The 25645-nt window shown below is 48.1% G+C and overlaps 1 protein-coding gene across 7 annotated transcripts in view; it reads left to right on the top strand.

Annotated features, from left to right (window-relative positions):
- Window positions 1–25645, top strand: part of Rps6kc1 (ribosomal protein S6 kinase C1) — a 155879-nt gene that overhangs the window by 117755 nt on the left and 12479 nt on the right. For 6 of the 7 annotated variants that reach the window (XM_075989456.1, XM_075989459.1, XM_075989457.1 and 3 more), the window contains 2 exons: window positions 9037–10569; window positions 10841–10930. In XM_075989456.1, the coding sequence (XP_075845571.1) occupies window positions 9037–10569; window positions 10841–10930 (1623 nt within the window). The remainder of the gene's footprint in view (window positions 1–9036; window positions 10570–10840; window positions 10931–25645) is intronic. The other variant, XM_075989458.1, reaches the window with a different exon arrangement.

The raw sequence follows: 25645 nt of genomic DNA, 5'->3' as shown, positions 1-25645 counted from the left end.
ATCAGGCAGTAGAGTGAACTGGTTGCTAGCTGTGTGTGTTCTTTTACCCACTGTGGTCATTTTTGTGGTACCTCCATGGATGAAGATGTTGTGCACAGTTCCACACGGTAGAAGGAGAGAACCAACTCCTGCAGGTTGTCCTCCCCTTCCACATGCATCGTGGCAACCCCCACCCCCAAAGAAATAATTATAAAATGTCACGTTGTCAGTTTAAATAGTTCTGCTGAACTTAAAGTATTTATGATATACAGACTTGGCTGCCCAGACCTTACAGAACTATCTGGAATGTGTGTAGTCTCCCACTCTCTGTTTTTACTGCAGCTAGAAGCTTCTTGAGAGCTTTCTGGGGGCACAGATGTAGTTCTAACACAGCACTGAACAGCACAGAAGAATCTGCCTGCATGGAGCCCACATGGTGTTTCACAAGGGGAAAATAGCAAACACACAGGAGAAGACACACAGATGGAAGAAACTGGGAGAGCAGAACGCCAAGGGATGGGGGAGTTGTTCTCACTGGCGCTCACCATACTGAGAAAGGGGCATTTGATGAGAGAGAAGGAACAGTGTGTGTTTGTGGGGAAGAATGCCTTGGCAAGAGAAAATCGCATAAGCCTGGAGCCAGGAGTGTGCTTGGTGGCTGAGCAGCAGCCAGACGAGGGTGGCTGAGCTGAGTCGGGGGAAGCTGGAAAGCAGGGCCCATGGTGTCTCACGGGCTGCTTTTCCTGTTTGTGAGAACCTGACTGAGCAACAGGAGCCATAGTTGGTGATGCTAAGCAGAGGAGTCAGCATAAGGGCCACTGTGGCTACTTTGTGGAAAACGGTACTTGGTGACCAAACAGAAAAAAGGTACAAGAACAACTTGCAGGGTTTGCAGCAAACTATACCGAATTATGGTGCTTGGTGCTCACATTAGCCCATTCTGTTGCCCTGAGCAGACGCCTTAGGCATCTTAGCAAGAAGTGTTCGGGACCATGGGGCTAGAGTCTGTTTGGTCCTTGTGACCTCCCAGGGAAAGGCAGCACAGTGCTGGGCTCCTTTACGAGACAAGGTGGGAATGTGAGCCTAGGGTCCCTTGAGTACTGCAGTCATTCCTTCCCCAAAGGTGAGCTCCTGCTGGCAGCACTCTCAAAGGTCTCCATCTCTTAGCAGCCCCACACTGGGACCTAAGTTATAGCCTGTGATCTGTGGGAGGCCCACTTCGGCCATGTCCAGACCACAGCAGTGCTGGTGTGTGCTGGTGTGTGCTGATTGTGCTGTTGTGTGCTGCTGTGTGCTGGTGTGTGCTGATGTGTGCTGCTGTGTGTGCTACTGTGTGCTGGTGTGTGCTGCTGTGTGCTGGTGTGTGCTACTGTGTGCTGGTGTGTGTTGCTGTGTACTACTGTGTGCTGGTGTGTGCTGGTGTGTGTGCTGCTGTGTGCTGGTGTGTGCTGATGTGTGCTGCTGTGTGTGCTACTGTGTGCTGGTGTGTGTGCTACTGTGTGCTGGTGTGTGTTGCTGTGTGCTGCTGTGTGCTGGTGTGTGTGCTACTGTGTGCTGGTGTGTGCTGCTGTGTGCTGGTGTGTGCTGATGTGTGCTGGTGTGTGCTGATGTGTGCTGCTGTGTGTGCTACTGTGTGCTGGTGTGTGTGCTGCTGTGTGCTGCTGTGTGTGCTGGTGTGTGTGCTGGTGTGTGCTGATGTGTGCTGCTGTGTGCTGGTGTGTGCTGCTGTGTGCTGGTGTGTGCTGGTGTGTGTGCTGCTGTGTGCTGGTGTGTACTGGTGTGTGCTGGTGTGTGCTGCTGTGTGTGCTGGTGTGTGCAGGTGTGTGCTGCTGTGTGCTGGTGTGTGCTGGTGTGTGCTGGTGTGTGCTGGTGTGTGTGCTGGTGTGTGCAGGTGTGTGCTGCTATGTGCTGCTGTGTGCTGCTGTGTGCTGCTGTGTGCTGGTGTGTGTGCTGGTGTGTGCTGCTGTGTGCTGGTGTGTGCTGGTGTGTGCTGCTGTGTGCTGGTGTGTGCTGCTGTGTGCTGGTGTGTGCTGGTGTGTGCTGCTGTGTGCTGCTGTGTGCTGACTGTGTGCTGACTGTGTGCTGCTGTGTGCTGCTGTGTGCTGCTGTGTGCTGACTGTGTGCTGCTGTGTGCTGGTGTTAGGATGTTGTTAGCATCTGTACCCATACTCACTTTCTGTTGTTTGCATTTCAAAGGTAGAACTGACTGACAAGATTCCCGGGGTCATTGGCTCAAAACATTGAAAAGGGCCTTTAGCAAGTTGTAGGGAAAGTAGATGGAGTCAGAAAAACCAGAGCTTCAGTTTTGGACATAGGAATTGGTGATAGTGTGTATGCATGTATGTCAGCTGTAGAGAGCTGTCCACATTGTGCTGTTGAGCCAGGGTCTCTTACTTGGAGTTTGCCAGGGAGGCTGGTCTGGCTAGCCCGCAAGCCCCAGGGATCCTCCAAGTGCTGGGGTAGCAAGCATACCGCCACCTAACCCCCAGCTTCTATGAGGGCTCCCGAGATCGCCCGGCAAGCACTTTTCTGACTGAGCCAGTTCCCAATTCTGGGGATGCTTATTAATACCAAGACAGAAGTGGCTACAACGGAAGCGTTGTCAGGAGGGCCGCAAGAGACACAGGTGTCTTAGTGGTAGAGACTTGCCTAGCTTACTTACAGTCCTGTGTCCAAGAGCAAGCTTAGAAGACAGGCTTCAAATATTCACTTCTTTTTAATGCTCTCCTTAACTTTACTTGAGGGAGCGAGGTGGGGGGAAACAGTTCAGTCAAGGCTGTAAGTGTTAGCGTCCCTGAGATGGAAGCCTGGTGACCAGCGGAATGCTCAGTGTGTGGAAGGGTCTCAGGGAAAAAGAGATGAGCAGGCGCAGTGGGTTTTTGATCCTACTGCACGTACTGGCTTTGGGGGAGCCTAGGCAGTTTGGATGCTCACCTTATGAGACCTGGATAGAGGTGGGCGGTCCTTGGGCTTCCCACAGGTCAGGGAACCCTGATTGCTCTTCGAGCAGATGAGGGAGGGTGACTTGATCGGGGGAGGGGGAGGGAAATGGGAGGCGGTTGCGGGGAGGAGGCAGAAATCCTTAATAAATAAATAAATTAAAAAAAATAAAAAAAATATAAAAAAAAAGAGATGAGCAGGATAGAAGCCCAGGCTATGAGAGCAGAGCAGACCGTGAAGGAACTTCTCCACCAGACCTCTTTCTATTATCTGAGTTTCAAATTATTAGCACACGGACTCTAGACTCAATGCTCTGTAGACGTGAAGAGAGCCTTCCTGTTTGCGCAGATGCTCAGCCCTGGCCCTAGAAGCAGATGCTTCTTTTCTCCTATGGGCACAGTCTCCTTCTGTGCCCCAGCTCCATCGTGCTGAGATAACAGGCCTGAGCCACTGTGCCCGGTATTTCTGTTTTTGTGTTTTAATGTAAACAGGTCTTAAGGTTGCCTCTGGTCTGCTTGTCATCTTAGCAATGTACACGAGACACCTTTCTGAGTGTAAAGAGAGCTGTGCTATAAAAGGTTATGTACACTGTGTGGTGGCACACACTTGGCATCCCAGACTCAAGAGGCAGAGTCAGGCACATACCTGTGAGTCCAAGGCAGACTGGTCTACACAGTGAGTTCCAGGCCAGGGCTAGGTAGAGTGCATAGTGAGATGGATGGACTGGCTTGACTCTGTCTCTGTCTCTCTTTCCAAGAAAGTTCTCTGGGTGTAGTGGTACCCATAATCCCAGATTGAGGCAGGAGGATTATAAATTCAAAGCCAGTCTGGAATACAGAGCAAGGACTAGTCAATGAGTGTGAGTTCTGTCCCCGTCACCAGTTCTGTGACCTTGGGCACACTGCTTAGCCTCTGTGCCTCAGTTTCTTTGTTTGCAAAATAGAGACAAGGTGACTATGCACTTAGTAGGACCTACAGAAGATTAAATTGCTACATATGTACAGTACTTAGGGTGGCAGACGCATGGCAGCATGCATGTCTCAGGGTGGAGGCGTGTGGCAGCATGCATGTCTCAGGGTGGAGGCGTGTGACGAGCATGCATGTCTCAGGGTAGAGGCGTGTGGCAGCATGCATGTCTCAGGGTAGAGGCGTGTGGCAGCATGCATGTCTCAGGGTAGAGGCATGTGGCAGCATGCATGTCTCAGGGTGGAGGCATGTGGCAGCATGCATGTCTCAGGGTGGAGGCATGTGGCGAGCATGCATGTCTCAGGGTGGAGGCATGTGGCGAGCATGCATGTCTCAGGGTAGAGGCGTGTGGCAGCATGCATGTCTCAGGGTGGAGGCGTGTGGCAGCATGCATGTCTCAGGGTGGAGGCATGTGGCGAGCATGCATGTCTCAAGGTAGAGGCATGTGGTAAGCATGCATGTCTCAGGGTAGAGGCGTGTGGCAGCATGCATGTCTCTTAGGGTAGGCATGTGGTGAGCATGCATGTCTCTTAGGGTAGGCGTGTGGCAGCATGCATGTCTCTTAGGGTAGGCATGTGGCAGCATGCATGTCTCTTAGGGTAGGCATGTGGTGAGCATGCATGTCTCTTAGGGTAGGCATGTGGCGAGCATGCATGTCTCTTAGGGTAGGCATGTGGCGAGCATGCATGGCTGCAGATTGGTACTTCACATGTCCCATGATGCAACTCTTTCTCTCCTACTTGCATTGTGAACTGTTCAGTTACTTGCATGTATGTATCTTTGTGCATTTTTATTTTGTTTTTAATAATTATTTGTAGGGCAGATGTCTTGAAGTGGGAATTTCTAGGTCAAAGGTGACTTTTCCCATTGCTCTAGGAATATCATCTGTGCTAAATCCAAGTTCTAATTCCACTCAGGCAAGTTCACATATTTACTGTGCAGTCTTGTAGAAAACCAAAATTAAAATGAAAGACAGAGGGGTTTAATTAAATGTTATGAGTTACTATTTTATAGCTTAAGATGGTTCAATAATTGCAACTTCCTATGCTTCAAAGGGGTCTAGAAAATATCACTTATGCTTGATGTGCTAGAATGATCAATATTTCGGGTATTCTCTACTTATGTTAGAGATTTAATGACCTACAGTTTTTAGGTAATGTTGTTGTCATGATGATGTTGATATTTGGGGATGTACATTTGTTAGGGTGGGTCTTGATTCTGAAGAAAGCAGACCATGCTCAGTGTTGCAGGAATGATTTGTCCTGGTTGTGTGATTCATGGTTAGCGGTGCGGGAGAGCATGTGGTCTGTATCGAACTCTGCTCCATGCCGGCTGCCGAGAGTAAAGCTAGAGGCGCCAGGACAGCCCCTTTCCTGCCTGGAAACCCGGTTTTTATAATTCATGTCAGGGAACTTGTGTGAGCCTAGAAGGTTCCAAAAACACCAACAGTCACATTTAAGATTGTTACCCAATGGTGAAAACAGTGGAAATTAAACAGGATGGTATGATGATTAATAAAATGACTAATTGCTAATGTCTAGTACAGGCAGCTTGCTGACAGAGCTGCTGTGTTGTTCCTTGCCTGCAGAGGGCATTCTGGTAGGGCAATGCAGCAGCCAGCACGTGAACCTTAGAGATACCCACACTCCTCAGCTCACTGTCACATACCTGGTGGTGATCTCAGGACCTGTGCCCCAGCTAGAGGCAGGGGATTGAGATCCAGGGTCTTCTCATCTACCTGCCAACCCCAGGCCAGCCTGGCTATAGAGGATCTGTCTCTTTCTTGATGACTCTCACTTCTGGGGGCCTGGCTTGATGACGTGTCTAGAGATGGCCAGTGGTTTACTATTTTAAATAGTTTATACAGTAAAAGACTGGAGACTATACTGGAGAATATTCAGTAGCAAAGGCGTGTTTAGCTGTTTTATAAACCTGCCATGTGGCCGTGCTGTGCCATTTAAACTCATTTTCCCGTGAAAACGTTTGTACGACGCCATGTTAGTCATGAGTGAAAGCTTGAGAATAAAGGAGTGGGCAGTAGTGTCTGTTTCTGGTGGGAGCAGAGATTGCGCTGGGTTTTGTGCCTTCTGCTTTTCTTACTCTTGGGCATCTGCTAAGAATTTTGCAGTAAAGCCATATGTTGTATCATAGGAAGAGCGCTTGAGTCCTTATACATAATACAATTTGTATTTACAGACATTTTCAACGAAAGCTTCTTAAAAACCTTATAAAGATGCCATATATTTATAGCTCAGTTTAATAACTACTTATGAAATGTGTTTTACATGCTAGGTAGAATTCTTTCCTGCAGCTGTGAAGGTCTTGCTGTCCTGAGAGGAGACAGCGGTAAAATGGCAGAGTGCTGCAGTGTGAGAGGGAAGGAGCGGCACGCGGCTTGTGCCTGCTGAAGCCGCCGCAGAGGCTGGTAAAACATTAAATCCTTAGTGTTTTAGTCACTGCTTGTTGCTGTCAACAGACACCATGACCATGGGCGTTCTAATAAAAGAAAGCAGTTACGGTTTCAGAGGTTAGTCATTGTCATCATGGTTTAGAGCATGATGTCACGCGTGGTGCTGTAGCTGCAACTGAGAGTTACATCCTGATCCAGCTGGGAGGGGAGGGCGGGCGGGAGGCTGACCGCTGGCCTGCTGGCCTAGTGCGACTTATGATAGATACTTCAAAGCCACCCCCAGTGACACACTTTTTCCCACAAGGCCACACCTCTTGATCCTTCTAATCCTTTTAAACAGTTCTATTCCCTGATGACTAAGCATTCAAATTCATACACCTATGAGGGCCATTCTTATTCAAACCACCACATTCCAATTCCTGCTCCCCATAGGCTTGTAGCCATATCATCATGCAAAAACGCAGTTGGTCTAACTTCAAAAGTCCCGATAGTCTTTCAGGATCTCAACATTGTTTGAAAGTCCCAAGTCTCTTTTGGAATTCATGCAATCTCTTAACTGTAATTCCCTGTAAAGTCAAAATAAAAAAGCAAATCACATACTTCCAAAATAAAATGGTAGTGAATTTATGTCACCATTCCGAAAGGGAGGAAAGGAGGCCCAGTGAGGAAGCCCCATACTAAGACTGAAAACCAGCTGGGCAAACTCCAAACTCCACGTCTCCATAGCTGATGTCAAAGGGCTCCTCAGATCTCCAACTCCTTTCAGCTCTGTTGACTGCAGCACACTTCTGTCTGAGCTGGTTCCACACCTGGTCCGCAGCTCTCCTTGGCAGGTAGTCCACAGCTCTGGCATCTCCAACATCTTAGGCTCTCCAGTGAAATCCAGGCTCCACCTTCACAGCCTCACACAGTGGTTACTGTTGTCAAAAGATTGCGGCAGTCAGTTGAAAGTCAGGGTGGACCCTTAAATGTTAGTGTGTATACAGGGAGCTCGGAAGTCCTGAACGCACTCTACAGAGGACAGGGACGTGCAGGAGACTGCCTGTGCTGTCCTCACAGTGGGGGTAACTTACTGCATGGGGCAGAGAGAAAGAGAAGTGAGGCTTTGGGACTGACACTGGCAGTCACAGCCTGCACTGCCCTCCTTGTGGGGCGCAGGGCAGGGTGGTTTGCGGCTTTCTGAAGTCCTTGAAGGGAACCGTGAGGTAGAAGCTTCCTGGACGGGTTTAATGACTTTATCAGTTGCTCATGATTATTTATTTTGATCTAGCTGCCTTGGTATATGATGCCCAACTGCTGATGAAAACCGATCTGAAAGTTCACCCTATTCGTCTAAGTAGGGAGGCTCATTTTAACCCCTTCTTTTTAAGAATTGTATTTGTTGTGCATATGGACATGTGCATTGTGGAGTGCTTGCAGGCAGGGCGGCTGCAGAAGCTGTTCTCTGACTTGGCAGCAGCTGAGCCCACCGCTTGTCCTGACCCCTTTACTTCCCAGTTTTGGGAGCCGTCTCTGTCCTCACTGAGGGCGCATTTGTAACTCCACCCGTTGAGATGTTGGCGCCAGGGTTAGTGAACTTTTCTTTTGGTATGATTTTTAATTATTAAACGTTTAATCCATTATGGTTTCTGTGATTTTTTTAAAATATAGATTCTAGTTAGGCAACCTCTCTAATTTTGAGTTTTTAATGCTTAAAATAAGAAGAAATCTATAGTAAGAAACTACCTAGTCAGCATTGTTGGGACATATTGGGTTATTTCATGTCCATTTGATGTCTGTGGTCTCACTTCTGCGATGTCAGTGGGCTCTGGGTCCAGAGGTGTGTATGGGAACACACTGCCAGGGTATTCTTTTCTCAGGGGCTCACCTTATGAAGAGTTGCCCAGATAATTTCCCCCAGTTGTATTTGTTCATACAAAACACATGACATGTACCAGGGGCAGAAGATGGTAAAATAAACATGTCACTTATGAAGGCATAATTATATACCAGCTGTCAGATCCCCTTCCAGTTCTGGACTGGGCATCCTCAGAATGGAGTGATGCTGTTGATCGCTGTATACTAAAGTGGACAGTTTTAAGTAGCAAATTGTCTTTTAAAAAAAGTCTTTAATTGACAAGTTTTGACCTAAGCAGAAGACTAAATAATGCTTAACTTAAAGATTTTAACTTTGTGGGGATTATAACTAATTCCCTTTATAGGAAGAAATAGGTTGAAATTTTTAAAAAGTAATTGGCACCAGGAGATGCGCTTGTATCGTACTTGCAGTAGTACTTAGCAGTAGTACTCACAGTAGAACTTAGCAGCAGTACTCACAGTAGAACTTAGCAGCAGTACTCACAGTAGAACTTAGCAGCAGTACTCACAGTAGAACTTAGCAGCAGTACTCGCAGTAGAACTAAGCAGCAGTACTCGCAGTAGAACTTAGGAGCAGTACTCGCAGTAGAACTTAGCAGCAGTACTCACAGTAGAACTTAGCAGCAGTACTCACAGTAGAACTTAGCAGCAGTACTCACAGTAGAACTTAGCAGCAGTACTCACAGTAGAACTTAGCAGCAGTACTTAGCAGCAGTGAGCTCTAGAGAAGAGTGTCACGTTTTATTGCACTAACTTCTCTGACATGTTGGATCTTTGATATTAATGAACTTATTTTTGGTTAATTATTAATACTTATCTTTTTTCCCGTGGCTTAAGTATGGACCAGTGTCGATCTTAATTCTTGCTGTTGCACTTGTTCACAGGTGGCAAGCTCTGGTCCTACGTCAGTAAATTTCTAAACAGAAGTTCTCAGGAAAGCTTCGACACTAAGGAAACGAAACCGTGCTTGCCGCACCGTGTCTGCCTGCAGCAGCCAAGTGCCAGTCCCCAGGACAGCAGCAGCTTCGAGTCCAGAGGGAGCGACATGGGGGGCATGCTGAAGGTCCTGCCGCTGAAGGCGAGTCTCACCCCGAGTTCTCAAGAGGACAGCAATCAGGAAGACGACGGCCAGGACAGCTCTCCCAAATGGCCTGACTCAGGGTCCAGCTCCGAGGAGGAGTGCACAGCTGGCTACCTGACGCTGTGCAATGAGTACGGGCAGGAAAAGATCGACCTGGGGTCTTTGAATGAGGAGTCTGTCATGCAGCCCGAAGGGAAGAGTGCGGATACCCGGGCTGCTTTGAGTTTCCCAGCACCCCTTGCTGTTGATAGTGTGAGCCCTAGCACTCAGCTCAAGTTCTTCCCTGGTGATGAGGATCCAGGAGCAGCTTGTTCCCCTCAGACGTCCCAGTCCCTCACCATGTCGAAAAACAGCCCTATGGAGTTCTTTAGGATTGACAGTAAGGACAGTACAAGTGAACTCCTGGGACTGGATTTTGGTGAGAAGTTGCACGGTCTGAAGCCAGAACCTTTGAAAGCACTCTTTACCCTTGCAGATGGAGACAGAGAAAGCAAGGGGGAGACTGAAGCTCAGGACTCCATCAGCAGGGGCTCAGATGACTCCGTCCCGGTCATTTCATTCAAAGAAGCTGCTCTTGAGGATGTCTGTGGTGCTGAGGAAGGAAGGCCTGACCTTCTGGTAAACCTGCCTGGTGAACCGCAGCCAACCAGAGAGGCTTTAGCAATGGACCCCACTAAGTTTTCACAGGCCGGTGCGGGCAGGCTGGAAAGTAAACTGATGGAAGCCCCGGATGTTTTATGCCTCAGGCTGAGTTCTGAACAGTGCCATGGCCTGGGGAAAGAAGGCCAAGAGGAACTGAGTGATCCCACTAGGTCCCTGGCCTGTGGTGTGACCCCAAAGCACCATGTTCAGGCAGATCTCGGGGTGTTGTTCACAGCTGCTGCTGATCGCAGTAGCTCAGGAGACCAGTTTCTGTTAACCAGTTCATATCCCGAGTCTGAAGGGCTGGGACAAGTGGAGGCAGTGGTCACTGCACATGACACGGGAGAAAGCCCGGTCCACATCTCTAGTCCACGCTCAGGTGCATACACAGACAGTGTCACAGTGGAGGAAGTGTTACTGTTCACAGAGCAGGCTAAAGAGGAACCACGCTGTCTGTTTCAGAGAGACTCTGAGACCAAGGAGCAAAGTGTGCTAGCCCTGGGAGGAGAGAAGGAAATCCACCAGATTTTTGAGGACCTTGATAAGAAATTAGCAGTGAGCTCCAGGTTCTTCATCCCAGAGGGCTGCATTCAGAGATGGGCAGCTGAAATGGTGGTAGCCCTTGACGCCTTGCACAGGGAGGGGATTGTGTGCCGTGATCTGAACCCAAACAACATCTTATTGAATGATGGAGGTCAGGAACTTGCGCAAATGCATTTCTTTTTATTCGCTGTTGCTTCCAATTAACTGAGTAGGCGTTTTATCTTGTAATTAGTATCTTCATTTCCTGTCTAGAGCTTCATTATCAGTGCGGCAAATTCACCCCCAGTAATAGCTTCTAGTACTTAATGATGCCATTATTCTTAATGATACTGTTTTTAGCTACAAAAGGAGTAATTACAGTTCGCTTCTGCAGAAAATGGAAGAGAAAAATGTTTTGATTTCTCCTGTCGTTTTGTTTTTAGGACACATTCAGCTAACGTATTTTAGCAGGTGGAGTGAGGTTGAAGATTCCTGTGACAGCGATGCCATAGCGAGAATGTACTGTGCCCCAGGTTAGAGCAATCTCCTCAAACGCTTCACTTGAAAAGGTGGCTCGGTGGCTCTTCCTTCTCTGTACAAGTTGTGTTTTGCACTGGCAGTTGACGTATGTGTTGGGTCTGCTCATTCATCCTTCAGCCCTCCAAAGAAGAAACGTAAGGGATTGAGCTGTCTGTGGCCCAGAGGTGTGTGTGTGTGTGTGTGTGTACACATGCACACATGTGCACACTTACTGCCCTCGTTAAAAGCATTTGTGTATCTTCGGAAACTCATTGCATTCTTTGAAGCATCTGAAGCAAGGCCGTAGGTCCCCTGAGCCTCTTCACATGGGTGAGCTTTATTAAGTTTTCTTAAGATGTCAGTGAAATTCCCAAGGCTAACAGTGGATAAAATGAGTTCTTTTGATGCAGTATGCCTTCAGGGATGAACTGTCCTGGAAGTTGAGAACATGTTTTAAGACATTCTATATTTGAGACCATAATAAACACACTCCCCTACTTTAAAAGGGCCCATGTACTTGACTGAAGTCTCTCTTGCCCTTCCTGCCTGATCTTTATTTTTGAACATTACAGATGTATTGCTGTGGCCATTAGGGCCTCTGGAGGCAGCCAAAGCTGAGCTTATAGATCGGATTTGAGTTACTCTCTTGTCAGAGCAAGCGGGCTCTGTCCAAGTCCACAGCTTTCTCTCCTGTCCCAAGCATGCGTCTCTCTAGGAGGAGTTTAGTCATTACCCGCCCGCTGGCCGCCAAGTGTCGCAGCCGATGGAGCAGACAGCATGCACTAGGTTTAGCTTGTGTTAGCTTACCACCGGGTTGCTGTTCCCTTGTTGGGCTCAGCTTTGTGGGAAATGATCATGAGGAATGCAAGAGCTGATCACTGTTAGGGAACCTTCGTTGTTAAGAGTGGCTGGGCTGAGGACAGGCAAGTTTTCGACTCATAATACAAATCCTCAGACTTCGTACCCAAACAGCTGCTCGGGAACTGACGCTGTTGTAGTTTCTGGAGTCAGGAGAAATGTAGTGAAATCCCTTGACCCCGAGTTCCTAGGCACCGGGTCCTAATTTGGTGCCCGCTAGCACGATCATGTTTATTAATTACACTGGATTCTGGGCATGTTAGAACCACCTGAGGACAGGGAGGCCCTGTGAGTGCAGTGTGCCCCATGCTGAAGTGGGGTCCAGTGCTGTGTGTTAGAGCTGAACGCTGTGGTGTTCCTGTTCCGGACGCTGTTTCTGCCTGTGCAGCTGGGGCTTCCCTTCCGAAAAGTGGCTGTTGGGCTATTTTGCCACTCGAGCACATCAAGGCCAGCTCGCTTTGGCATCTGAGAGCGTCTATATGTCGGGATGAAACTATTCCGTATACACTCTTGGTCTCAGGTACTGACTGCCTGTGTTTACCGGTTTCCAAGTCCTAACTTCGTCTCTCCGGGAGTGCCACTCCTCAATTTGGCCAGCAGGTGGCAGTGCACCATTAATGGATTCTTTCCCCTGCAGTCCTCTTCCAGGCTGTTGTCCTTCACAGTGTTTGGGGGGAAAATCCAGCCAAACTGTAGTCCAAACAGAGGCTTTGTTGTAATTGTTTGCATGAAAGAATTGCACCTTCCAGCTGCTTAGCTGCTCAGAGCATGAGCAGCAGGGGAGTCCCTCCAGCCCTTGGACAGATCAATGTTACAACAAGGAGAAACAGACCGGAGCGTCCTTCCCGCTAACACAACCTCAAGCCCGGAGAGGCAGGCGAGTGAGGTGCAGAGCCCACTTAGAGCCACCAGCAGTGCTGCCTGTGAGCAGATCGGCTTCCCTCTCACTGGTAGTGGGCCAGTGTTTCAGTGTGTGCTGACCGTCCAGCAGAAAGTAAAGGTCAGAGGGCAAGGAGGAGCTTTGCCTGCTCTCTGCTTATACAGCTTACCTGCTCCTCCCCATCCCGGGAATCCTTAGCACCTGTTTATTCGAAAACCATCACCCACTTGCCTGTGCTTTATCTCATCAGCGTATCCTTTTATCTTGTGGATTGTGCCTTGATATTTTGAGAAAAATTTCCAGTAACAGATTCGATTTACATGGACAGAAACTTGAGCAAATGCCAGACTAGCAGGGGGGCCATTATTCTGTTCTATAAATAAGTTTAGACCAGAAACCTGGGAATCAACATGTTTTGGTCTAATCGAGGGGAAAGCAAGATAGATAAATTTTGAAACACAAATGACCACCTTCTGTTATTTAAGAATTGCTTCTGCCAACTTTGTGAGCTTAGATTTAAAGTCACAGCCCTCCAGCCATGCGCACCACTGAGGCAGTTCAGGGCTCGCAAGTTTTCTCAATAAAACTAAGAACTTAAAAAATAAATTGCCCTCTTATGTTAAAGAAAACAGATCCAACAACACAAAGACAAAAACCGCGGAGCTGTCTCTGTCTCCGTCTCTGAAAACGCCGGCCCTTAAATGGCTGCAGCTGCGCTCCATCGAGAGGGTCTTGAGAATACGAATTCATGCACCAGACCCAGCCCTGTGTTCAGAGGCGTCTTGCTCCTTCGGGTATCCAGCAAGGTCTTACAAACAGACACCACTTATGGTAAATGATTCCTTTCGTGCCAGGGCAGAAAGAGAAGAAAGCAGAGCAGTGGTGCGCCAGGTAGACAGGGCCGCAGCACGGTCCCCCTCCAGGCACCCCCTCCTTCAGGGCACCCCCTCCTTCAGGAGCTCCTGGGAGCACCGGGAGAGAAACCAGGGTGCTGCACACCTCTCTGCAGGCCGCTTGGTTGTACCAACTCTGATTTTATTTCTAATGTTACAGAAACCACAACTTCTCCAAGCTTTTGGCCCAAGGATTTGAAACATTTCTTCACTTGGTAGCACAGAATAATTTTCGTTACGGCACTTTTAGTGTAATAGGAAAATCAAATACGATGGTACGGGCTGCAGCTAGTGTTTTCTTAGCAGTCTCGACGCTCACCATCAAAGGCAGCAGGAAATAGAAGGTACACTCTTACCCCGTGAGATACAAAGGCTGGCTGAAAACTGAGCGTGTGAGTGAGCAGGGTTAGTCACGTGTAGTCACTAAGCTACTGTCCTTCCCACATTCCCGTTGTCCCTCAGACAGGTCCGTGTGTGACCCTCGCTCTTATTTTCCACCCCAGTAGGAGGCTTTAGGTTTTTATTTATTTATTTGAGACAGTGTTTCTCTGTAGCTTTGGAGCCCGTCCTGGAACTCTTGTAGACCAGGCTGACCTCAGACTCACAGAGATCTGCCTGCTTCTGCCGAGTGCTGGGATTAAACGTGGGTGCCACCACCGCCTGGCTGTGAGGCTTTAATTTTAAATACTTGAAATCTACATTGATATTTCTTGCAGAATCCTTATGGTCCTGGAGAATTTATAGTGAGCGTGTGCATGGGTTGAAGAAGCCCCAGCGTATTTTTCACTGCAGCCCCTCTCCACGCTCCCAGATGTCAAATGACAGCTTCGCTTCCGTGGTCAGGCGATTTCACACTTGAGGACAGCTCACAGCTGACAGCAAAAATGGAACACACAGAAGTCACGCTGCAAAGCGACTGCAGACTTCAGTGTAGAGCATGACAGTCGCGTGCTTCCTTCCCACGCTCCCCCAGCCCCCTGCAGTTAGACCAGGAATATATTCAGGGGAGGAGTCCCTTTGACCTTCTCTATGACATGTTTCCCTGCTGTCTCTTTCTTGCCAAGTGTGGCACTCAGCAGTATAGCCAGGAGTTTGATAGGAGAATCAGCCCAGGGAAGGTGTGAAAGTATGGAGACCACCAGATACCTGTGGTGTAGCTTCAGGTGATGCTTGTGATGTAGGTTCAGGTGCCCTGAGCATCACTGGTCCCAGATGTGGAGACCACCGGATGCCTGTGGTGTCACTGAGCATCGCTGGTCCCAGAGCCGGCATTCACTAGCTACATGACCTTGGGCAGGTTATCTAGGACCTTCAGCACTCGAGCGTAGTAGTAAGTAGATTTGTTGATAGGAATGAATCACCTGTGTCGGCCACATGACACCCTCCCTTCTTACACAAAATTCAGTTAGAGTTCAAGCTCATCTAGTGTGAAAACCCACCTACCAGCAGAGTTAAAAGAATTATTTTGCTTGGAAGACTTTTAAAGTATATATTTTTACTTTTTTTAAAAAGTGTATATTTTTGCTTACCTATAGGGTCTTTGTATAAACTATTTACAGTGGAAATGAGAGCTTCATTGAAAACATTTTCATTTAGAGGAAGAAGCCAGACACTTTTGAATGCATGATTCTCAGCAGCAATCACAATTATTTAAAGAAGTGAGTTTATTTAACTGTAAGGGTCCTAGAGTGACTTTAGCAGACAGGGACAAGGCAACAACTAAAGCTGTCTATTCAGAAGTAGTGAGGACATAGGCGGGGAATGTGATTGTGGTCCCGGAGGCTTTCTTCCTCTGCTGAAGAAAGTAACGGAAGGCAAGGCTGAGTTGTGGCTGAGGTGTGCTGAGCTGAGATGTAACACTTGATCAGTAGGTCCTGGCATGTGGATGTTTTGTTTTCTGGACAGCTCAGCAGGTGTTTTCCATCCTTTGCCTCGAGTTCTCGCTGTGAAGCCAGGCTGTTCTTCCAAGGAGAGGAAAGAGTGGGAATTTCTCGCTCATTCTCCACCGTATGCCGGAGTGAAAGGGGCTCAGGTCAGAAGTTGTTTCTGTCCAGGTGAAGAAGCCCATCTGCTGCCACGGAGAGGACAGTGAGTGCAGGTGGGCTTGAGGCCACCTGCACTTTTAGTGGGTTTGTAGTTTTGAACTGAGGTCTTCATATCTGTGCAGCAAGCTCTGTACCCACGGACCAGCCTTGCTGGCCTAGAGTGCTGAATCTTAGCCATTAAGTTCTGCAGCCTTTGAGCAACTACTTTCATTGAAACTATTATTTTTCTTTCCTATACAGTCTCCACGCCACATCGAAGGCTTATTCCTTCCAAGTAGTTCTTCATAAATACTCCATTCAGATAATGTTGGAAATGCTAAGGTTTTCAAAAGTTAATGGCGGCAAGGAGGATGGGGCTGCAGAAGCTCCGCTTACAGCAGAGTGTGCCGCCCTTGGCCTGACTAGCCCTGCCCAGAGCAGCGAGGAGAAAGCAGTGTCTGTCACTCTGCTTCTCTCAGCCTTCTCATCCGTCACCTGTGATGGCTTTGGTCGAGGAGCACTGTGACGCCTGATGGCCGTTCAGAGTGGATGCTGTGAGATCGTCAGTGGAAAAGGGAGCATGCCGTTGGTTTCTCCTGTTAGGAATGTGGGCTGAGGGAGGAAGCAAGACTGTGTAGCACTAGGAATTATCATAATCAGTCACCCAGAAGCCACATGGCACTTACCCGTTCCTTATTTCATTTCCCAAGAAAATGACTTGTACCGATACCTATAAACTCCTTAAAGAAGTAATTTTTGGCCCCAGAGTGCTGAATCAAGCAAAATCAAAAAGTATTTTGATTCAAGTTGTGTGGATAATTCAGGGATAATTCAGGAAAGTTTAGGACGTGGTTGCCAGTCAAGTGGGAGAAGCCTAGCCTGAGCCAGCTAGTGAGGCCTTGGTCCTATCCTGCTCGCCACCCCGCAGGAGCCCCTGGGGGCGGGGGCAGAAACCTGACTCCAGCTGAATTAGGAGAGGAGGCAGGAAGGGGCTGGAGTCCCCAGGTGAGTTCAGAGAGGGCTGTGTGAGGTGGAGGAGGGCTGCGCCCTGTTCCCTGGGAGGAAAGAGGGAGGCACGGCCACAGTCTTGGTGGATAACACTCCAGGTTAGAGCCCTGACTCTGGGGACACCTGAACGTTTTCAGACTGTTCTTATGCCCTGTGTGCCGGATGTGCCTTGCGCACAAGCAACGGAGCAGTGCTGGAGAGCTTGGGAAACACAGCTTCTGGAATATGACAGAGGAGCGAAATGTTCCTTTCACTGTATGGGGGGTGGGGGAGGTGGATGTGCCTGCCTGCCTGCCTGCCTGCCTGCCTGCCTGCCTGCCTGCCTGCCTGTCTGTCTGTCTGTCTGCAGATTAAGATCTGCGGTTGTGATCACTTAGGTAGGCTAACCTCACCTGACCAGATGAATTGCCGTTGACCCTGGGGTCCCTGTGAATAGCTGCTAAGCTGTGGTAATTTAGTTTATAGGTATGAGAGGGACCACCTAAAGCTGTAATGAAATGTGACATTGAAGACTGGAATAGAGGGTATAGCTCAGGGTGCTCCTAGGCAGACCCATTTCAGTGCAGCTAAGCCCAGGGTGCTCCTAGGTACACTCATTTCAGTGCAGCTAAGTCCAGGATGCTCTTGGGCACACCCATTTCAGTGCAGCTAAGCCCAGGATGCTCTTGGGCACACCCATTTCAGTGCAGCTAAGTCCAGGATGCTCTTGGCCACACCCATTTCAGTGCAGCTAAGTCCAGGATGCTCTTGGGCACACCCATTTCAGTGCAGCTAAGTCCAGGATGCTCTTGGCCACACTCATTTCAGTGCAACTAAGCTTTACTCTTACTGCTCTGCCTGCATTTGTAAGTTTTTGTCTTAGTTGTGAGAACTTAAAAAGTTTGGCTCTAAATTGGACCTGTTAGCCCCAGTGGCCCCGCTGCGTGGAAGGTAGAGATGGGAGGGTCTTGAGTTCCTGGTCAGCTAGACTTGGGTAAGGCTCTGTCTTAACCCTTGACTCCCAAATGAAAATATTTTCCTTTATCTAGAGTAGTACCCCAAACTTAGATAAAACCCTAAACAAAACACTGGGAGCCGTGGTCCCCAGAGAGCCAGTCTGCTAGCCGCAGCTTTCTCAGCTCCAGGGGCTGGGTCCTCACACTGGGCGGGGCCAGGAAACCTGGACTTCTCCATCTTCTTTCTGCCTGGTGTTGGCCAGCCTTTTCCTGTCACAGACCCGTGCCACCTGTGGCAGAGAAAACTGCCCCCCAGAGGCAGCCACTGTGCTCTGCGAGGGAGCTTTAGGTAGGTGTCCCTCCGCTCCCCAGTTGAAGCCACTATCAACTAGCTCACAGTCCTGTAGTTAGCAATTGCTTGACTCCATTTCCTACGGCTCTAACCTTTGTCCCACCTGCCATTAAACTTCGTAGTCAACACGGGGTAAAATTGCGGAGGACTTGAGATAGATCACGGCACTTAAAACAAACATTCTTGGATATTTGTGGTACTTTGAATGCCACGAATGAACAGTGCTATAGGATGCAATTGGAATATGTATTCAACAAACATTTATTAAATGCCTCCTGTGTCCCAGGAACTATGCCTGGGAGCCAGAAATAAAGACATAATTGGTATAATATTGACAGTTACTTTTGAAGTTATATCAAAGGAAACTGCTCCAACAGAGGACATAGACAATTGACTAACTAGGCTGTTAATAGATCTTCATAGGCAACTGGTCGTATTTATAGAATGAAAATGCACTGAGCTAACTCAAGACACGCTTCGCTAACCTCTTCCTACGGCCGAGTCCTTACAAGGATGCACACAAAAATGTTTCCTTGCGTCTTTCCCTCTGCTCTTTGGTCGTCAGCTGTAGTGGAAGACTAATGCTTCGCCCCTGCATAGAAAATCTTTACACACAGCCAGAGCTGTGAGAGAAATTGACTAGGATTTTGTAATTCTAGTCCCTTTCAATTAGCAGCAGATGCTGCGGGGAGAGCTTGTCTGTGTGGGAGCGTGGGACTAATGCTTCCCAGTGCTAGCTGAGGGATGCTGCAGCAGGAGAGGATGCTCGCTCCCTTGGTTCACATGTCACTAGTGACAGATGGCTTGATTAACCACCTTTCTTTACTATCCAAGTGCACTGCTTATGCCCGGCTCTCTTGTTAGAACTTAACGAAATCCTGACTATTTTAAATTTTACAACATACTTAAAAATCTTAGAAGAATTTAGATATGCGAGCTTCCCTCTGCCCCACTGTTATAAGTGTGTGCACGGTACTTAATATTAAGTTAATGAAATTTTGCCTTTATTTTTATATTGTTTCTCGCGGATCCTAAAAAATAATGTGTTTTTCTTGGTTGTTTTTCCAAGAGGGAGTTTTAGGACCCCAAAGACTACCCAGTTGTTTGGTGCTGTGGAGATGATGGTTCAGTTGGGAATGTTCCTGCTGTACAGACAAGGCTTGAGTTTGGACTGCCAGCACCCACATAAAAAGCTGGGTGCAGTGGAACATTTCTTTCACCCTACCACTGGGTGTGGGAAGAGACGGGTTCCTGGAGAGCACTGGCCACCCGGCTGGCCAAGCTGACCCAACTATCCATCTTGGGTACGTTGAGGATCTGTCTCAGAAAGTAAGTGGAGAGCCCACAAGGAAGACTGATGTCCAACCTGTACCTGCACACATGCAGACATATACATGTGACACACACACACACACACACACACACACACACACACTGTAGCCACCATGCATGTAGCCATGTATGCAGGTTTATAGACAAGGGCAGGCATGCAGTGTGGTCAATTTTGGCATGTACACACATGCACACATGAAAAGTCAGACACTCAGATTGTGTAGTCAGCACTGGTATGCACACACTCAGCACACACACCAAGTCAGACACTTAGATAGTTTTTGACAATTTGCAAAAAAGAGCATCCTGTAGCATCAGACAGCTGTATTCTCCCTTTCCCAGAGAGCATCCTGTAGCATCAGACAGCTATATTCTCCCTTTCCCAGAGAGCATCCTGTAGCATCAGACAGCTGTATTCTCCCTTTCCCAGAGAGCATCCTGTAGCATCAGACAGCTGTATTCTCCCTTTCCCAGAGAGCATCCTGTAGCATCAGACAGCTATATTCTCCCTTTCCCAGAGAGTAATCTGTAGTATCAGACAGCTATATTCTCCCTTTCCCAGAGAGCATCCTGTAGCATCAGACAGCTATATTCTCCCTTTCCCAGAGAGTATCCTGTAGCATCAGACAGCTATATTCTCCCTTTCCCAGAGAGTATCCTGTAGCATCAGACAGCTATATTCTCCCTTTCCCAGAGAGCATCCTGTAGTATCAGACAGCTATATTCTCCCTTTCCCAGAGAGCATCCTGTAGCATCAGACAGCTATATTCTCCCTTTCCCAGAGAGCATCCTGTAGCATCAGACAGCTGTATTCTCCCTTTCCCAGAGAGCATCCTGTAGTATCAGACAGCTGTATTCTCCCTTTCCCAGAGAGTATCCTGTAGTATCAGGCAGCTGTATTCTCCCTTTCCCAGAGAGTATCCTGTAGTATCAGGCAGCTGTATTCTCCCTTTCCCAGAGAGTATCCTGTAGTATCAGGCAGCTGTATTCTCCCTTTCCCAGAGAGTATCCTGTAGTATCAGGCAGCTGTATTCTCCCTTTCCCAGAGAGCATCCTGTAGTATCAGACAGCTGTATTCTCCCTTTCCCAGAGAGTATCTTGTAGTATCAGACAGCTATATTCTCCCTTTCCCAGAGAGTATCCTGTAGCATCAGACAGCTATATTCTCCCTTTCCCAGAGAGTACGCTGTCGTTGAGTGCAGTGTGTGAGCCTGTGGCTTTAAAATTGATCCATCTGTCTGATAGATGTTTGTGACATTACCTGTGAGACGTTGTTTGATGTGTGAATGTTGGTTTAATGGAAATATCATTTAAAAAGTTTTTTTTATTATATATATCAAGTTTTGTTTTTACCCCGGGAAAGAAAAGAAGTAAAGTCTCTAAGAATTTTACATATTTTTAAGAGTGTGGCTAAGAACAATCTAGCATATTCATATATCTATAGATATGTGACCCTTCTCCATGCCCTTGGTTGTTGTGGTGCTGTGTGAGTGTTTGGTTTTTGAGACAGTCTCATACTGTAGGCCAAGACGACTTGGGACTCACTGTGTAGCCTAGACTTGCTTCAAACCTGCGAATCATCCTGCTTCGAACTACAAGGGTTGGAATTACAGGTTGAGCTGTCATGCCTCGATCTAGGAGGCATATTTAAGAAATTAACAGTGGCCGCATCTGTGTGAAGCGTTGTCGGAAGGTGGCTTTCATTCAAAGCCTGAGTGAGGGTAACCTGATTTTCTTGTTTTCTCAGTTTTCAAGTATGGCTCCCAGCAGAGTTTTAGCTCTGTCTTTGGTTTTATTTTTGACTTGAGCTTTTGCTAAATTGAGTTCAGACTGCGTAGCCTGGAGTCACAGGCCTGGTCCTGTAGGTGTGTAGGTGGTACTGACTCTGCATGTTGGGCCGGCAGCTCTGTCCCCAGTGTCTGCACATTTCCTCAGGCCTGCGAATGTGCGCTGGGCTTGGCCTCTGTGCCGCTGTGCTGTGGCTGGAGACCAGTTCTTTTTAGGGGTGGGTGGGGGCAGAGTCTCCCAGACCTTGGGAAGAGCAGCCAATGCTCTTAACCACTGAACCGTCGCTCCAGCCCTAGGGTCTCTCTTTGTAAACAGACTGGTGCTCCTCGGCTCTGGCCTCTGAGTTCTGGGATCATAGGCCTGCCACTAGCAGGGGCTCAGAAGTATGTCCACACTTTCCGCTTCTGTTGCTTTATGTCTCAGGAGCTGCTCACTGTATACACCTCTGGACTCAGGTCAAACAGTCATTTTGGGCTGGGAGAAGGCTAATTTGTTTTTCTGACCTCAGGCAAGTTTTATTTATTAAAATGCAAATGAAATGCCACCACAGCTAAGCAGCTCTCGTTCTGTGTTTCAGCCTTGGGTGGTCGCATTGCTGAGACCATATCTTAGTCAGGGTTTCTTTTGCTGTGAAGAGACTCCATGACCATGGCAACTCTCATACAGAGAACGTTTAATTGGGGTGGCTTGCTTACAGTTTCAGAGGGCCAGTCCGTTATCGTCATGATGAGGAACATGGTGGAGTGCAGGCAGACATGGTGCTGGAGCTGGGGGTGCTACTACATCTTGCAGGCAACAGGAAGTTGGCTGACAGTTACACTGATTGAACTTTGAACAAAAAAGATCTCAAAGTCCGCCCCCACGGTGACACATTTCCTCCAACAAGGCCACACCTCCTAATAGTGCCACTCCCTTTGGGGGGCATTTTTTTTTAAAACCACTACAGACCATATTATTTTTCTGAAAACTATCCTGACTTGTTGAGAGTTGTGGATACAGTCAGCACTAGTAAGACAAGGGGGCATCTGGCTTCTGGTCCTGTAGTCTTTGCTGTTCTATCCATGTTTGTACCCCAGGGAATGTGATGCTTGAATCTTTAGTAGGAATTAAGATTCTATACTGAAGGTATGAACTAGAATGGGTTGTACTAAATGAAATTCTAGAGTTTATTAACTGTTTGGACATGCTAGATGCTGTCATAATTTTTTTTTCCTGAAGAGCTGAAATATAATCCCAGCCACTCTGTCTTCACACTGTGAGATGTGCACCTTCATTGCCCAGGCCACCAGTGAGTTCTGAGGGGAGGTGGGAGGGCATTACGTGGGCAGAGACAGAGACTGGAGCACGCTTGTCAACGGTGGCATCTAAGCTAATGGAGGGGGAGGAACTATGAGAACAGCTCATGAGCACTGTAGAAAGCTCGTTTCTGGAAGATGGAATTAATGTCACTAGAGCTGGAAGGGGTGGAAGAAACCGGGTTCCTCATCTTAGAGCAGCGCTCGGTCTCAGAGCCAGAGCCCCGTCCTTTGTCTCCGTGACGCACAGACAAAACCTCTGATTCTTAGGGGCCCCTGTCCTGTCATGTTTTTATGGGAAGTTAGTTTTTGCTGGCCATTTTGCTCAGTGCTGGGAGACCACTGTACTTGTGGCAAACAAGGACATCACCCAGCCTAGAAGTTGCAGAGACAGGATGGAGTGGTGGTGCGGGGGCAAATGGGAAGTCAACCCTTTGGGGTGTCTAATAAAGCCATTTTGAAGTCGGTAGGATGGCCTTCAACATGCTTCAGAGGATTTTCAAATGGACTTAGGTCTAAAAGGTGTCCTGGCTTCCCTGTCACCTGCACTTAAAATTTGCTCCAGCTTTCTGTGGCATTTCCTTAATTCTCTACATTAGAACCTTGGTTAGTCTTGTTTTGGGGTCTGGGAGAGTACTGCAGTGTGGAGGCCTTGGATCCAGTGCTGCTCTCACGGGAGCCCCTGGCTGATAGGCCAGTCTTCCATCTCATCCGGGAGTGCTGGGGTTGTGAGCATCAGCCACCACATCCGGCTTTCCTCTTACCTGCTGAGCCATCTGAGCGGGGGGGTGGGGGTGGGGGGGTGGGGGGGGACCGTTCTGTTCTTGCAGTGAATGTATGAACTGTCTTGTAGCTGTCTGTGAAGTCACTGCCCTTGCTTTGTATTAGAGTTTTAATATTTTTAAGATTTTGCAAGAAAAGCAGTTTTAGAGCGGTGGGTTTGACAACCACAAAAACCTCAGTTTCTTTTTAGCAGTATAATTCCATCTTATATCTTAAAACCTTAATCTGGGAATAATTGTTTTTCAAGGGTATTAAAAAGGCCACCAACGTCATTCATTCTGATAATTAGGAGAGATACTTTGTTTAAAGCCCGTGAAACAGGAGTTCAGTGAGAACTTAGTTCACTTGTTCTAACATTTGAGCCTCCAGCTGCTAGAAAGTCCTTCTTTGTATCTTACCTATGTGCAGAACTCTTTGTTGTAGATTAGAGTCACCTAGGAAACCAGGCACAGTGGCTCACGATGCCAATGCCACATCAATCAGCCCCTGCTTGATGCAAAGTCATTTCCGAGTGTTGCAAGCTGCACACAGTGGTCCTCGTGCACCAGTCCCTCTGGTCAGAAGCCCAAACAATGCAGTGGCCTTTATATTCTTGCCCACAGGTTCTCAGGGGGCCGGCAGTCCCTTTAGGCCCCTTACGATCTGAATCTGGAATGTTCTCTGAGGCTGTGCTAAGGTGTGGTTGCTAGCTGCTGGGCTGTGGGGAAGCGGCTGGGTTGGATGGTCTTGCCAGTGAGTGACCCGCCGATGGGTGCTGAGTTGATGATATTGTTTGGAGAGAAAGTGAGTTGCTGAAGGCCTGTGATGGCGAGGTGGTCTCCATGAGGTGAGAGCTTTGCTTTGCCATGCCCCCTCCCCCCCAGCTTGCTTCATTTTGGAGCCATAATCAAGGAAGCTGGCCAGCCTAGACTGAGACTACAAACCACGAGCCAAAGCAAGTTGTTCCTCCCTTGAGTGATATCAGATATAGTACTGTCACAGTACTGAAAACTAGTGTAAGGCCTGGGAGCCTTTAGAGGGTGGAGCTTGTTGTGTCTGAGAGGTAAACAGTTGGGGGCAGGAAGGGAAGTGGGTAGGCTGAGTCAGATCAAACTCACCCATTCCAGAAGAGATCTGAGACTCACGCCAGGCCTCCAGTATCTAGTCCAGCCTTCTAACAGGGAATGTCAAGTTTGTAGAAACTGGGAGGGAGCACCCAGGCCCTCCCTACGCCAAGCACTGTCCTGCACACCTGCCTGCTTCTCACCATCTCACTCCGCTCTTGAGATCGGGCCAATGAGATGTTTATGTCATTGATGAGTACTGGAAATCTCGCCACCCCAGAGGCAGGTCACTAAAATATTTGTCAATTCTATCACTCTTTAATCAGAATTCTGTACTTCGGTCCTATGTAAAGATGTCACTCAACACGGTCCTGCAATGCACACGCTCTTTACAGTTTACACACACTGCTAGATGGATTGTGGTCTTTCAGTTACTTGGAAAACAGTTGGCAAGAACTAGTGTGTTTCTTTTCTGCTGCATAGCTGAGGTCAGCTCATCAGAGAATAGAGGTTGTGGTTGGTGTGAAGCCCTGTAGGCAGAGACAGGCTGGGAAGGTCTGTGGCACGGGCCTAGTTATGCTTAGACTGTTTGCAGCCCCAAAGAAGCAACAAGAGACTGCTGAAATGGCCCAAATCTGGTACTTTGCCTGAGGGATAGTGTCACGCAGCCCTTGCTCGATGTCCTGAGAGTCGTGTAGGGCTCCCTCAAGGGCTCTGCAGAGTGTTGGTTAAAACCAGGGTTCCTATGCTTGCTTCACTTACTTTTCAAGTTCTCACCGACCCTCTAGAAACTTCTGCATATTTTGTCTTGAGTCGTAGGCTCCCTGTAGTCAAGCTGCTTTTGTTGGGATGGTGTCAGAGGGCAGATCCTAGCAAGGCCTTGGGACTGATGAGCTATCATTATGGAAGAATGAACAAGGTCTCGGGCAGGATTTAGTGGCTGTAGCCTCAGAATCGGTGCTCATTGTGTAGCGACCTGAAAGATGATACTTCAGAGTTCCTCCAGGAGCGAACAGGTAGAACTGTGGTTTCTGGCCATTCTAAGCCCCTAGCATTTTCGCTTATGGCTTTAAGCAGTATTTCTTTTGTACTTCAGAATGAGTGGGCTCGCATTTCACAGGCTCCTTCTTCAGTGAAAGAAGCTGAGAGATGAAGGGAGAGGCGGGTCATCCGCTCTTACGTGACATTGGGTGACGTGTGCCCCTGGTTTCTAACGGGGTTTTTATGCTGGCCTAGGTAATTTTTAAAGTGCCGTCTGGTCACAGGGAGTCTTTATTTCTAAAACAAAAGATGGTTTGACCGGGGAAATCAGCTGTGCTCCCTCGAATCTGAAAGAGGGAACAAGTGCTGATCTGGTTGGTTCAGGAAACCTTAAGCACAGTGTCTTGAAGGTGTCCCTCCGTCAACCAGAGAACAAATGTCTCCGTTTAATGTATGACTATGTCGGGAAAAAAATGCAACCCCAGTAGGTGAGCAAAGAGAGAAGGGACTTTCAGGGATTTGAAAGCCCATGAGTGTTTAGTATTTGCTCTCTCAGC

Source organism: Microtus pennsylvanicus, chromosome 10, assembly GCF_037038515.1.
Source record: "Microtus pennsylvanicus isolate mMicPen1 chromosome 10, mMicPen1.hap1, whole genome shotgun sequence".
Taxonomy (NCBI): Eukaryota; Metazoa; Chordata; class Mammalia; order Rodentia; family Cricetidae; genus Microtus; species Microtus pennsylvanicus.
This window is presented reverse-complemented; position numbering and strand designations above follow the sequence as displayed.